This window comes from Penicillium verhagenii (assembly GCF_028828195.1).
Source record: "Penicillium verhagenii strain IBT 33310 chromosome Unknown utg000007l_segment0_segment0, whole genome shotgun sequence".
NCBI classification, from domain to species: Eukaryota; Fungi; Ascomycota; class Eurotiomycetes; order Eurotiales; family Aspergillaceae; genus Penicillium; species Penicillium verhagenii.
In genome coordinates this window covers 1,399,765-1,414,619 of record NW_026643171.1, presented here as the reverse complement: position 1 = coordinate 1,414,619, position 14,855 = coordinate 1,399,765, and the positions used below count along the sequence as shown (strand labels likewise).

The 14,855-nt window shown below is 38.1% G+C and overlaps 3 protein-coding genes across 3 annotated transcripts; all 3 read left to right on the top strand.

The window, feature by feature from the left end:
- Positions 1–6,292: 6,292 nt before the first annotated feature.
- Positions 6,293–7,246, top strand: N7466_007206 (uncharacterized protein; the record flags this gene model as incomplete). The annotated part of the gene is made up of 3 exons (XM_057166595.1): positions 6,293–6,334; positions 6,384–6,461; positions 6,530–7,246. The coding sequence occupies 3 exons, from the start codon at positions 6,293–6,295 to the stop codon at positions 7,244–7,246; spliced, it is 837 nt and encodes a 278-aa protein (XP_057019636.1).
- A 1,758-nt stretch (positions 7,247–9,004) lies between these two features.
- N7466_007205 (cytochrome P450) lies at positions 9,005–10,677 on the top strand (the record flags this gene model as incomplete). The annotated part of the gene is made up of 6 exons (XM_057166594.1): positions 9,005–9,046; positions 9,100–9,216; positions 9,274–9,376; positions 9,452–9,520; positions 9,597–10,193; positions 10,253–10,677. 6 exons carry the CDS (start codon positions 9,005–9,007, stop codon positions 10,675–10,677), a joined length of 1,353 nt encoding a protein of 450 aa, XP_057019635.1.
- Positions 10,678–12,085: 1,408 nt separating this feature from the next.
- Positions 12,086–12,774, top strand: N7466_007204 (transporter; the record flags this gene model as incomplete). Its single annotated transcript, XM_057166593.1, has 4 exons — positions 12,086–12,224; positions 12,301–12,437; positions 12,491–12,573; positions 12,627–12,774. The coding sequence occupies 4 exons, from the start codon at positions 12,086–12,088 to the stop codon at positions 12,772–12,774; spliced, it is 507 nt and encodes a 168-aa protein (XP_057019634.1).
- Positions 12,775–14,855: the final 2,081 nt, after the last annotated feature.

Genomic DNA, 14,855 nt, shown 5'->3' with positions numbered 1-14,855 from the left:
TATAGGCTCCTTAGTCTTAGGTAGCTCTAATCTATTATAGGTGATTACTCTTACTTTAGTAATCCTATAATATATATCCTGGTTTCCTATATAAGAAATATAGGTATTATTCCTTTTAATACTTTTATTCTTTATTAGGTAGTCTTACTATATTAAGCTCTATAGGTTATAGTCTATAGGGATTACTATATAACTCTTTAGGCTACTATTAATAGGCTCCTGACTGTAGATAGTATAATCAGCTAGAATTACTTTTTTACTATTTACTCTCTTACTATTATTATACTCTCTTATAGAGTTAGTTATTAAATTTAACTACTACCTTAATAAGTTTACTTAGTTCATTAGGTCTATTAATTTATATAAGTTTATTTTTAACTTCTTCTTTTAATCTATACTTAAATAGCTAAATATAGGTATTATTATCTATATCTAGATATAAGATAATTTATTAGAATTCTACTATATAGCTACTAGCTAAGCTAGTTTATTATAGTTAATTAAGCTTTCTTTTTACTATATATACTATGTTAATATCTCTGAAGGTCTATTTAAGTTTCTGTTTAAATTTATTATAAGACCTAAAGATATCCTTTATTATATTACTCTATTTTTTTATTAGTTTCTTATTAAACTCCCGGATATAGGATTTAAACTAGTTAAATACTTATCCCCTAAGTAGGTAGATATATAAATAACTTTATCTACTTCCTTAGAGTAGTGAATAATATAAAGTTATATTTCTATTTAAGTTAGGAAGCTTTAAAGCTAAGTTTAAGCTCCTTCAAAAAATATAGGCTTTAGTAGTTTAACTACTAATACTAAATAGTTATTTAGGGTAATAAGCTACTCCTAGAGCTAGCTTATTATTACTATAAGTTACTTATTAGTAGGTATTACTATTATAGGTAGTATAACAGATACTATAGTCTACTATCCTCCCTAGTTATTAGCTACTTTATTTAGTACTATACTAATTACTAATTTTATATATATTCCATAAAGATAGGATAATTAATATATTATATAACACTCTATAATCACAATAAGTATTATTCATTAGGGCTTCTACTTACTAAGTAGACACTTAATCCTTAAGTCATCAATTCACAACTATACTATTACTAGTTAATATTAGGCCTTATATAAGCTTAGGTCTATAGAATAGACTTAATAAGGGGTTCTACATCTAAAAAGGTATTACCTAATTAAGCTATACTTAGGTACTAAGTTAAGGGACTAGAGATTAAGGATACCTCTCCTAGTAGGGGTTTATCTTATATAAAACTAATAGGTGAATAAACTATTAGGTTCTAAGTAATAATATATAGATTAATCATAAAGAACTAAATATATATAGGTAATAACTATCTTATATATCTAATCCTTCCTATTACTTGATAAGTCTAGGACTTATCACTTAATATTCTCCAGGCTTATTAGTTAATAAGCAAGTCTTATCACCTGATAAGTTATTATATGATCCTTATCTATAAGATCCTAATGCTCCTAGGATCCTGCTATTTATATAATATTAGTAGTTACTACCTATTATAGGATACCGGTATTCTTAGGATAACTAATATCCTATAGAATCCCTTAATTATGGTATATCCTAGGATACTCTTATTTATATGATAGCTATTGTTATATAAAACCGTGACCTGTATATTATCATAGGATATTCTTTTATCCTAGGGATCCCTAATCCTTATAATACTATTTATCCTATAATAGGCCCTTTCTTATATTACTTTCCCAAATTATAGTCTTTCCATCATAACCCTATATTATTCTGTATTATCTAGGTATAACAGAATAGCCATGGTTCCTAGAACCATGCCTTCCACATGACCTATACATTAGACAATTTAGTTAGGTCTTGTTGCCCCACAGGAGTGCAACCCCTATAGGTCCGTAACACTATATTATAAGGAATATCTAGAACTTCAATACTATACATATCTATATTATAAATCTAGATAAGAGCTAGAGTTCTCTATTTATAAGAGACCTTAACTTAACACCTAGGTCTCTATATACCTAGTATATACTAGGTATATAGGATAAAGACTTAAAGATATTATATAATACTATATAGGGAAAGTTAGAAATAGTATTTATTATTAGAAAAGAGAGATATTTTAAAATCATCTAGTTAGAAATATAAGATACTCTTTTTCTCTCTTCCTTCTTATTTCCTCTTTTTTATTTATTCTTTCTCTCTTATTTATCCCTCCTTATTTATCTTATACTTCAAAATATTAAGCTTTAACAACAGTATTAATCTAACTACACCAGAAAGATCAAACTCATAGAGCACCATATTAAATCTAAGGAGCCAGACTATAAGCACCATATTAAATCTAAGAAGCCAGACCACATCTCAATAATTCCAGTTTGACTACCAGGATTTACCTCCTAGTCCTTATAAGTATAATAACTACAATAACTATAATAAGCTTTCTGCTTTATAGAATACTAGAGATAGCTTTTAACCTAGGTTAATAAACTAGTATTCTACTTTATAGAATACTAGAGAAAGCTTTAAACCTAGGTTAACAAACTATATTTAATAAGAGCATATCTATAGGACTACATCTAGGCCAGTTTGTTAAGGTATTACCTTAGCCTTTTAACATTCAAATAGGACAGCACAAGCAGAGCAGCTAATTTAACTAGGTACTCCTCAGCATTTCCAGGTTATTTTATCCTTCTACCTTCAAAAAGTCTTTTTAGACAGTCAGAAGAGCCTTAAGGAACTTAGTATATACCTTTCAGCTATAAATCAAAGAGCAGAGCCTAATATTTAAATTCTAGCAACTACCTTCTATTCCTTCTAAAATCGAACAATCAACAATTTTAAAGATTTTATTAAAAAGGATCTTTTTTTAGTAGTCTCAGCCGACTTCCTACATAAATATTACAAGCCAACCAATAAACTACAACTCACAATTAGAGTTCAGGGAAATCCCAAAAAGCCCTTATTTATCTCGAATTTAAAGGATAATAAGTACAAACTTACTAATCTTCTTGAATTTGGCTTTACTAAGCTAAAGGATAAATATAATATTTTTATAATCTTTATTTAATATAAGGTATTAGAAGTAGATAAAAGTAATAAGAATATTAAGACAGAGATTAAGATAGAGATTAAGACAGAGATTAAGATAAAGATTAAAGATAAGGAGTAAGAGCTTAATTCTTATACTTCTTATATTATAGAACTTCCTAGTTCTCTTAATAATAATCTTTTACCTCTTTTTACTTTATTAATAATACTAATAGGCTCCCTATTACTTATAGTAAGAGAAAGAGTAATTAGAGATAATTAGCTTACCCTAAGTAGGTTTATTTAGCCTCCTAGAATAGAATATATCTAAGATAAGTTTAAAAGAATATAGGCTAAGAAAGCTTAGCTAGAGGCTAGGTTAGAAGAAGCCTAAATATAAACTCTATAGGTAAGACTTTAGTAGATTCTTTATTAAACTTAATCTAACCTTTTTAAGTAGGATCAATTATAGGATTAATCCTTATAATCCTAAGTGGCTAAAACTACTATTAAAGCTTAGGAAGCTTAGGAAGCTATATAAAACCAAGTATCTATTATATAAAGCTAAGTATCCTACCAAAAATCATATCCTTAATACTAATAAACTCAACCTTAACCTTACTAATAAGCACAGCCTTAACCTTACTAATAGCCATATTCTAAAGAACAACCAAAGGCTATAACTTAAGGTTTAAAGTAGACTTAGAATTAGACTAAGTAGACTAAACTTACTAAAGATATTATTAAACCTTCCCCTTATTATATAAGAAGTAGAAATATTATTTCTTAGTGTATCCCTTTTAGTTTTTCTTTAAGGTTTTCTTTGGATCCCTTTTTGTTTTTTCCTTTATTTTTTTTTAGTATCTTTTTTTTCTTTCTTTCTTTAATAAAAACTTAAGAAAATAAATTTAAAATATCCTTAGAGATAAACTTAAACTATCCCTTAGAATATCTAATAATAAAATATATAGATATAAAGAAAAAAGAAGATATATTATTTAATAAATATATATTATATATTTATACCTAAGGTAGATATTAAGATATATATATTAGTATTACTTACTACTAAGAGTTTATCTATCCATCCTCTCTAGATATCCTTTCCCTCTACTTTTTCTAATAATATTTTAATAATATTTTATCAAAATATCCTAACTTACTATATAAGATAGTTTAGGTATTTAGCTTATAGTATTTAAATAAGCTAAAGTCCTAACTACTTAAAATCCTTATCTAAGGTAGGGATATACCTATAGTGAGAACCTTTCTTTAATATATAAATAATATATATACTAAGCTTAAGCTATATAGGACCGATCCCTAATTATAACCCTAGCTAGTATCTAGTAGTATACTATATATTATTTATGGCTGATAGGGTATCTTACAATTTCCTAATAAGAGATTTTAGTAATATAAACTTTGATATAGTTCTTTATCTATATACCCTATCTTACCTATAAGTTATCCTTAGTAAGGAGAATACTAGGGTATATAATATTATATTATATAGTATAATAATATATAGGTAAGTCTTTAAGAAATAAGGTGCTTTATATTAGTATATTAGATAGGAGTATTTAGGTATAATATATATACCTAATCGGAAGCCTAAACACCTAGAGGAGATCTGATATAGATATAATACTATTATAAAGTAGATACTTATAGGTGGCTGGTGAGAGGTAGTATACTAATTTAAGCCTGGTTAAGGGGCTAAAACTAGTCTTATTAGGTATTAGTATGATGGACTTAAGTGGTATATATATATTAAGTACTTATTTAGTGCTATAATTAATATTATACTAATATTAGATTTAGGAGAGAGGATGTTAACTTCCACCAATAATATAGAAGCTATTTCCATTAATAGCTTATTCCTCCTAGCTTCTATATATCATATACCTCCTACTAATCTAGTCCTTAGGCCCTAGTATTTCTACTTAATCTTTTAGGAGAGGATTTAAACTTAAGAGAAATTTAAATAGGAATAGTACTAATAAGATATTTCATATAACCAACTTAAACTTAAAGTCAACTACAACTGTAACCATAATAAACTATTCCATAAGATTCAGATTCATCTATAATAGTATAAGGGGGTAATATTAGGTTATAAGAAGATTAAGAGTCAGAGCCAGATTCAGAAGAATCTAGTTTCTCATATTATATAATACTACCTATTAATCTTACTTTAGAAACTCCTATAGTCTCTATAACCCCTATTCAGAATATATATAAGGGTTTATCTTCTAGCCCTCTTAAAAGAAAATAAGCCCAGCAACAAGCTTAGGCTAGAAAAAAGGATACTAAATAGCAGTCTAAAAATATAGTTTATATAAGGATTAGCCGGTACAGAGATCAGACAACAAGTAAATATTTTAATAATAAATGACTAAAAATGCACTAGGATAAAGTAATCTAGCTAATAGTTGATGATACTACAGATAAAGGAAAAGGGAAAGGAAAAGCTCCCCAAACACCTCAAAAAGAAGGATAGCTACTAACACCTCAGGCAATAGTATATACTATATAATTTATGACGCCTAGAGAGTCTTCAACTTCACGTGAATACTAATCATCACCTGTATAAGCTTCTACTATAGGAGAAGCTTCAGGCTCAGGCTTAAGAAGGGGTCTTAGGCTTAATCATGATTAGGAGCTATTTCCACCTCCAGGAATGGGTATTCCACTGGAAGAATGGCCAGCGATTGTCCGTCGGATTAAAATATCTCGAGCGAATATTTGGAATGGGAATGGGAGCATAAATAGGGCGCGCTTGATACGAGCGATTGAGATGGTGGAGGAGTATATACAAAGAGAATATGAGGAAGCGATAGGATTAAGTGGGGTAAAATTTGGGTATCCCAGTTTGGGGTAGATTTGTTTGTAATTTAAATTTGTAATTTAAATTTGAAATTTGAAATTCTGCCAATTTGGAATTTGATTATGTCATATTCTCTATTTTCCGGATGGCGGCTAAAATCGCCAGTACCCCTCAATTTTTTATCTTCTCTTTTCTTTCCCTCACATCCAATTTCCAAATTTTGTTTCAAGCTTCGCTTCGCTTCCATATTTCCTGCTGAACATTCTAAGACATTCTCCACTTGGTATTGCTTGACCGCCAACTTCAAGATAAGCCCCTGCCAAGAAAATTGACCCATCCTTAGTACCGAGACAATCTCGAATAACTTTCTCACTGTCCCACCATCATCTCTCTTGGAAACACTCTGCAGTATGGCCACCTTTAAAGTCTCGCAGGAAGATTTGTTCCTTCTGGTAAGTTCATCCACTGAATGCTTATTCACACATTTTAACACTATTCTAGGAGCATTGGCAAGAAGACTCCTCGCTATCTACTGATGCTCAACGGGAGGAAATCTTCGCTAAATATGTGGCACTCGGAGTCCGTGGTCGCGAGTTCATTTCATTTTGGCCCCCGATTATTCTTACTAGACCAACTTATCGGAATAGCCGTATCGAATGCAGCAGGAAGGACTAAGGAAGCAATCTGTACGAGAACTTCCACCACATAGTCAAGACCTCTTGGATCGTATCCGCCTACCCACTGAGCGGAATTTGAAAGGTGATACTTGTTGGCTTCGTACCTACTATGACCCTTCCTCAGAAGTCTCTTGGGCTCAGATTCAAAATTACATTGATTCCATGATTGTTATCCCACCTAAAGTTTACAACGACTCATCCTTGTACAACTTCGGTTCCAACTGGGAAAAGATTTTCCTTCGTGCTCCACAGCTACTCGATAGTGATGATTTGTTTGAAGAATATGAGGAATATATTCAGGAGGCCCTGGAAGGGAGAATTGAGCGTGAGAGTGGTGATGCCCAGCGAGCCGAGGAAGACGGATATGACCCAGTGGAAGATGAAAACCCTTGGATATGCTTTTTTGCGCAGTACCTCTTCCGACTAGTAAGAGGGCGCATCTATATTGTTGATGAAACATCTTTTGCCACCGAAGGTCCCGACGCAGGAACCGTCCTCGTGGTGTGGTACGACGAGTGTGGACGGGAAATCCGTTACTATCGCGAGGAAGCGATGCAAGCAGCGGAAATGGCGAATGTTGATCTTTGCTATATCAACGAACATGCGTGTTGGACGAATGCAGAGATTGGAGAATCCTATGAATGGGGCGCACCCTTAGGGCCCCCCTACAGTATGGTGGACCAGTAGGGGCTACCCCAAATCACATGATCAACATTCACTGTCAAACATAAGGATTTTGCGCTGGGGATGATCAACAAGCAGATTTGGCTTTGAGTTACCGTCTGTTCCCGTCTGTTTTTCTAGTTACTAGTTGCCTGCGTTCTCGATGTAAAATGGCATGTGGCAGACTGACATGAGTGACCCATCATATCTCCGACTTTTGTAGTCAACTTTTTCGATATATTAATATTGGAAAGACGGAAAACTGACATTGAAGTTAAGTCCGATTGGACCTATAGCCACGGGCTTTCATGCATTTTGGCGCCCTACGTAGTCTGCGCAGCCTACGACGTACTCACCAGGGGTCATGCGATCGACAAAATAGCTTTAAATCAAGTAAATAATTAGGACGGACTGAATACCTAGCACCTGTCAGGGGAAGGTGCTTTTCTGTCAATGCTCTTCCGCCCGATAATATGTGCAACAAGGCTTTGTCCGGTTTGCGTACAAGGATGAGGGATTATAGGATTTGTGTAACATTACGCCCTCGCCTTGTTCTTTGCTCTTCTATTTAGAGCCCAGACTTGCCTGCCTACTGCACCTCTCTTCTTATCAATCAAATATGAATTACTTCAATTTTCAATTTTTTTTTGCTGTAACCTCGATATTATTATTGTTATAGGCGTATATATAGCAGCTAGCTCTGGAGGGAGGTGGTCATAAGAAGTGGGGTGGGCCGGTGTTGAACGGTATCTTCCTTAAGGAGATACGTTGTTCCTACCCTGTACCTATCACCTGTATGTGATACCCTCCGAGTCCTTGTAGATAGTCCCCTCTTATTTTCTCTCTCTCTCTCTCTCTCTCTCTCTTCTTTCTCTCTCTCTCGTAGTTCCCAATATCATCCAATACTCGCATGATCTTGTCTTCTTCTTCTGTAGCCCCCTTTCTAGAGTCGGCGGTCCCCTAGTGGTCTACCGTACTCTGAGTAGCAAATTTCATTGCAGTGGACTCGCCTTGAGCACGATTTTTTTTTAGCGGTGCGGAGTCCCTAAATGGGGCTAACGAGCACTGACCAAACGCCACAGGGTTGTAAGTGAGTCGTGACTGGATCCCGCTAATCCATATCGGTACTTACTACTTACTACAATCGCCAGTAGGCGGTGAGGCTGCGCCATTTCAGGGCGGTTATGTTCTAAAGTGGACCGTCAATGAAAAATGATATTCTTACATGGGTGCGAGTTCAGCTTGCGGAACATATGCACAGAGAAGCGCCATTCTCGTGCCGAGATATTCTGGGCCAGGATTATTGTTGTGTATGCAAGATACGCTCTATGCACATGTCCAATAAATTTGAACACACTGCAGATATACATCGTCTCGACTGGACTAAATCTATACTACTAGTAGGTACTAGCCTGCACCAAAATATGCACGCGATAAAATTTCTCACTTACCTTGGTAAGTGACGATAATGCATGCGTATTTGTAAGACCTCCTCCATACCTCGATCGTCAATCCTCAAAGAATAGGCATTGATTTATTTCCTACCTTCCAACATTTCCTTGCTCAAATTCGCATCGCAAAAATCTGTCGCTTTTCTTCGGCGCTCTCTACCGACGTGCCTTCGGTAACCGAAAATGTCATATTTGACAGATATCCTACTGGTCGTGGTGTCGGTCGGACTCTTCCTATCCACAATATCATGGTCTTGTCCCTCGTTGCCAGTTGTGAATGGAAAGAAAATTTTCGACCTATCATGGACCAAAGTCAAACAGCGGTTTCGCAATGAAACACGGCAGATATTCTGCGCGGGACTGTCAAAGGCGAGTACAAAATAGACTGTATGGCTTACTGATCTTCGCTAAAGTTAGAATCATTAGTTTCCTGATGGGTTCTATGTGGGCACGGATATTGGAGTCGAGCTGGTCATTGGAGTTAAATTTATCAGAGATATTTGCAATGACAAGCGATTCAGTCTTTGGGGCCTAGTCAACAAGGTATGTGATTTTGCAAGTTCATACTCTAAGAATGAAAAATCTGACCCGATTCCCTAGAAATGGTTTGGGAATCTCTCGGGATTCGACGTGTCCAGCGATGAGCCGACCGCTGTTACTATTTTTCGGGATACCATCAGAATAAAACTGAAGCAGCATATAGGTGAGTGGCCTCCGAGCGGCCTCTTGAAACACCTTATATGGAGAGAGGATTTCTGATTAACTTCGAATTGCTTAGAGCACACCATGGTGCCTATTTCTGAAGAAGCCAGCGCTGAGCTCCAGAATGTCTTTTCTGAAAGTGAAGGTAAGAAATAGACCCCTGGGCTCTTGCTACGCTTTCCCTCATCTTCTTTCAACCTCTATTTACTAAATGCATGCAGATTGGCATAGCATCGAGGTATATTCCAGCATGCTGGATATTGTATCACAAGAATCGGCTCGCGTTTTTCTCTCAAACGAACTTCGGCAGGATCCTAACTGGCGTCGAATTACTCGAAACCACGTCTCTGATCTCTTTGTCGCGTCGGATTTCTTGCGTCAGTGGCCGCGCTTTTTATGCCCACTGGTGGCATGGATTTCGCCTACATGCCGCAGAATGAGATCAGACCTCCAAAAGGCACGCGATCTGATCAACCCAATTCTTGAAGACCGTAAAGCGCGGAGAGCAACCCAACTTGATACATCCTTACCAGCTAGTGATGATGCGATTGACTGGTTTGAAGAGGGCTCCCAGGGACGACCCTATGACCCCGCAGAGCTACAACTTCGATTATCTATTGCTTCGCTACATACAACTACCGATTGTCTTACTCAACTTCTCTGCGATTTGGCAAAACTACCCGATGTGGTTAGTGAGTTGCGCAAAGAGATTGTGTCTGTTATGAAAAATCAGTCATGGAGTACCGCGACTCTTTACAATCTGAAGCTACTTGATAGTGCGATCAAGGAGAGTCAGCGGATGAAGCCAATGTCGTTCAGTGAGTGGGATTTGGATCTAACAGATATCTTCAATTGCTAACATATACTACTCGCCTAGCCACGGTCTCGCGGATGGCCGAGGACACGGTCAAATTGCCCAATGGCGTGGTGATAAGAAAAGGGGAGATTGTCAATTTTACTGCTTCAAACCAGATGTGGGATGATGATATTTACCCTAACGCAAATCGGTACGACGCATTTCGCTTCGCCAAATTGCGAGAAGATACTGGTCAGAATATGTTTCAACTGGTCTCCAGTAGTTCCGATCATATTGGATTTGGATACGGAAGAAATGCATGCCCTGGAAGGTTTTTTGCCTCTGCATCAATGAAGATTACTCTGTGTCATATCCTATTGAAGTACGATTTCAAGTTCGCAGAAGGGACAAGCTCAAAGGTTGAGTGGCATGGGACGGCCCTGGCTACCAATAAAGATGCCAGGCTTTCTGTCCGAAGACGACAAGAGGAGATAGTCTTACCATGAACACCGCAGGGCTACGCAGCACTTGAGGCAAAGCCTTCCCCACTATCGACAAAAGGATTGTTCAAATGTTGATATTAAACATGTCCACAGAAGGGTTATATAGAAAACAGTCAAGCATTGAATATTTAAACTTTCGGTATCGAACAAGTTCAAATTCTAGAGCGCATGATTACCATTGAATGTAGTAATTAGCACCTTAAGACCAACCCTTGAACTTCACATCTTGAACTTCATAAACAGAACATTGAAATGAAGTTCACAGAAACTTTGTTCGAAGCCGAGGACTGTTTGACCATGCTGCAACCTTGGTCCTGCCTAATTGGTACTAGTATTTGTTTGAATGACTACTTTTGCTAGTTGGAATATGACTTTAGCCCACAAACTATAAGTGATCTGAGCTGCATAGTATTTGGAGTGATTTACCTGCAAATTTGATTAAATGATCATCTTCGCACTTGGAATGACCCACGTGCATGCTTGCTATTCCCAATTAGGTATTCCAAGTGTGAGTGTGGGTCTGTGGGACTCCAAATGTGCAAGCGGATCCGACGCTAAGTGAGATCGATGTGTTATGCCCCACACGGCTAGGCTTAAAGAGGTATTCCGGAGCTCCGATATGCAGCTGGACTACTTTCTGCACCGTGGATCACTCCGAAGGTGCAGCTCGACTACGGAGAACTTTCTCCTGACAAACATTCTGGCCTGAGAAGGAAAAATCAATCTAGCCCAAGCCTCCAAGCCTTATGCGAACTCCACGTTTCTTATCCTGCGCGTCAGCACTTGACATCTGGAGTGTGGAGAGAGCTTAACGCGAGAGCAAACAGCCAATAAAGTCATGAGTCCCAAGCCCGATCTCTTGCACAGTGTGCGAGGATTTTCTTATTGATAGTGACTAACTTTGAGGCCTCGCGTGACGGTCAGCACATGCATTCAAATACAAGTGTTGTCTGATGTGTGTTTTTGTGGCTGAAATCATAATGTGATGGAGAGAAAACTTTCAGTAAAAGAACACGAACGTAAAACAACAGAGACGCATCTGGAAGCCGAGGAGAAGCAAATATCAATAGTGAATGCTGCATAATGGTCCGCCTCAAGTAGGCAGAATCTAATTGATAACATTTGAATGAAACATCAATTGAATGAAGTGGGCGGAATCACCAGTCATTGAAATGGCCAATAGCTGTGAACCAGATTTGTTGTTCGCCACTAGTCTTGTGTGCCGGATGCATCCCCAGTCGCAAATCGATCGGCAAGGGAGTCCATGTAATATCAAACTGATTATTGCCCGAAGACCAGGCGTCCCAGAGAAGTTTACCGAGCGGTGAACTTTTCAAGATATATCATTCAGCTAGAATGGTGTAATTCCTCTCCCCATACATCCGTTTCGCTTGTCGTCACGATAAGCGTCATGAAGACCACAATGGATGAGAACACGCCGCTAAATCCCAGTCCAAGCGACCAAGCAGATGATCCAGAGAGAGGGAAAGGTTCAAAAGAAGATGGAAAATCACCAGTGGACCGCCTATTTTTCACTGTTGCTCTCTTAGGTATTTGATAAACTGCAAATCTGCCCAGGTGACTTGTTGCAATTAGGAATAAAGCTGACACCAGGGGTATTGATAGGGTCTTTCCTTGCCTACACTGACGAAACATTTGTTCTATCGATTCACACGGAGATTGCATCCCAGTTTAATCACGCTTCCCTGGGACCCTGGCTTATCGCCGGCTACAATTTGGGTTACATCATCACATTTCCATTGGTGGGCGAGTTCCGGATGACTTGTCCCAGAATCCTGCTGACTGACAATTCTAGTATGGGCGAATTTGCGAGGTTTATGGTTACAAGTTCCCTCTCCTGGCCGCATATCTCATGTTCGCTGCCGGGTGTATGACTACGTGAGTCAATACTAACTCTTCAGAGTTACTACGCAATTGACATTTTCTGAAAGTGGCGTGTCGAGATCGATCTGGGTTGCGATTATTGGCAGATTTATCGCTGGCGCTGGTGGATCTGGCATGAATGACTTGATCAGTGTCATTCTGAATGGTGATAGCCCCGATACAATTTGCATAGGCATCCGACTGACCGCATACTAGACACGGTACCGATAAAACAAGTCGCGGTATTGAGATCATATATAGCGATGGTAATGACTTTTGCTATTAGCGTTGGTGGCCCCTTGGGAGGGATATTGGCCGATGGAATCGGTTGGAGGTACTCCTTCATCATCCAGGCGCCTTTGGCCTTTATCTGTTTTATCTTGACTTATTGGAGATTGCCATCGCCCACCAAAAGGAACAAATCTCCCTCCCAGCTACAGTTGAACTTGATAGGAATCACTCTTCTTGGAATCACACTTGGAGCTATCATCGGACTGTGCCAATTCGCCTCGGATGAAAGACCGATAGGAAACACAATCAGGGAAGCATTAATTACAAGTATTGTCGCCGCGCTGCGCGCGGCGATTGAACCTAAAGCCAATCCGAGTCCCCAGCTGTAGCATTGTCTTTGGACCCACTTTGGACCTCTCAGCCAACCAGGTGCTGCAAAAAAACACAGGTTCGCGCGTAGTAGAGGGGTAGATTACTATCTTCATCGGCGGCATACTATATGGACTCAATGAGCGATACTGGACAGTAAACCCACTTGTATCGTTCGAGCTGATCAAAGCAAACGGGACTTACGCGGCTTGCATATTACAATTCCTTCTCTTATTTGGGAACTATGGCGTAAGTCAAAGATATCCCAAGAGAGTACGCTGAAGCTAATTGCGTGTATAGACAATGAGTCAGTTTGCAGAGTTTTGGATTCGGACAGAGAATGTCTCCAATTCTCTTGCTGCTACAGCTTTTCTACCCATGACGGGTGGGCTTGTCATGGGCTCTATCATTGCTGGACGAATTATAAAGCGGTAAGTTGTCTCTTAGTAACAATTCATGGGCAGCGACGCTAATTTGCGGAACAGAACGGGGAAATATAAAATTCTATCCTTCCTGAGCTGCACAATCGCAATAGTGGCGAATGTTCTGATAAGCTTTCGGAGACAGCAAGGACCAGGTGTTTTAGAAATTCTATACACAGTCAGTGTAGGGCTTGGGGTGGGCGGCATGTTCACAACTTCTTTCGTTGGGTTTTCGGCCTCAACTCCCAAACAGATGACCTCCGCCGCATTCACAGTCTACTATCTAACTCAACAGCTGGGTATAATGATTGGTGTGACTGTAGTCTCCGCAGTCACCCAAAATATGTTCAAAAAGTGTTTACTTCACTCCATTGGACAAGACTCGGATTCAACACAAGTCAGTATACTTCACCAGGACGGAATATGATATAGTTGAGTATTTTGCTGATATGTTTTTATACCCAGATGATTGGGAAAGTCTTAAAGGACAGTCGATTCGCCTTCTCTCTACCGGAATCGCTACAGTCAATCATGCGGTTTGACTTCATAAAAGCATTTCAAATTGTTCCTGGTGAGGCACTGGCAACCGTCTTCTCACAACTTTGGAATTTTCGTTTTGGAACTAACTTCAGGATAGTGATGTATTCTGTTGCTCTCATCATTATTTTTGGTATTTTCTGCTATCTACCAGAGATGCCGCTTGAATGAGAGTTTCCAAAAAATTGACGTTGCAACATTGTCGGATAAGACCTTTCTTGTCGGGAAATATGTACAATGCTATTCCATGTTAATCTGCTTCTGAGACTTGTCACTTCAACTGTGCTAAGCGATAAGTAATTGTTCGATTTTTATAATAGAGATTCAATTCCCCCGCGGCGGCGACAAGATTTCTAAGAGTTCCAAGCCTGTATCAATTAATCTGTACAAATATTCAGAATATGATGATTTGAAGTGGAAGCCCCTTTGTATTTCTTATGAGCTCGTTGAACGGTCAAACAAATGTTGAGTGGGGCTTTTCCCCTAACTGCTCTTTGCAAATACCGTAGGATGAGAACACAGAGAGAGTCGGACGGACTGTGATGAATTTGCCACCTTATGGAGATTATCGGCGCGATCGAACATGGTAAGCACGTTTGTATTGCTTTTGCATTGTGGGACCTTTTGTGATAGGCTGCACGTTGGGGAGAGTTATGTAGGGTCGTCTTCAAACCCGGAACGGCCCAACTTCAAACTTGCTATTCCCGACTAGGTGCAATTAGGCAGCCCTAATGTAAA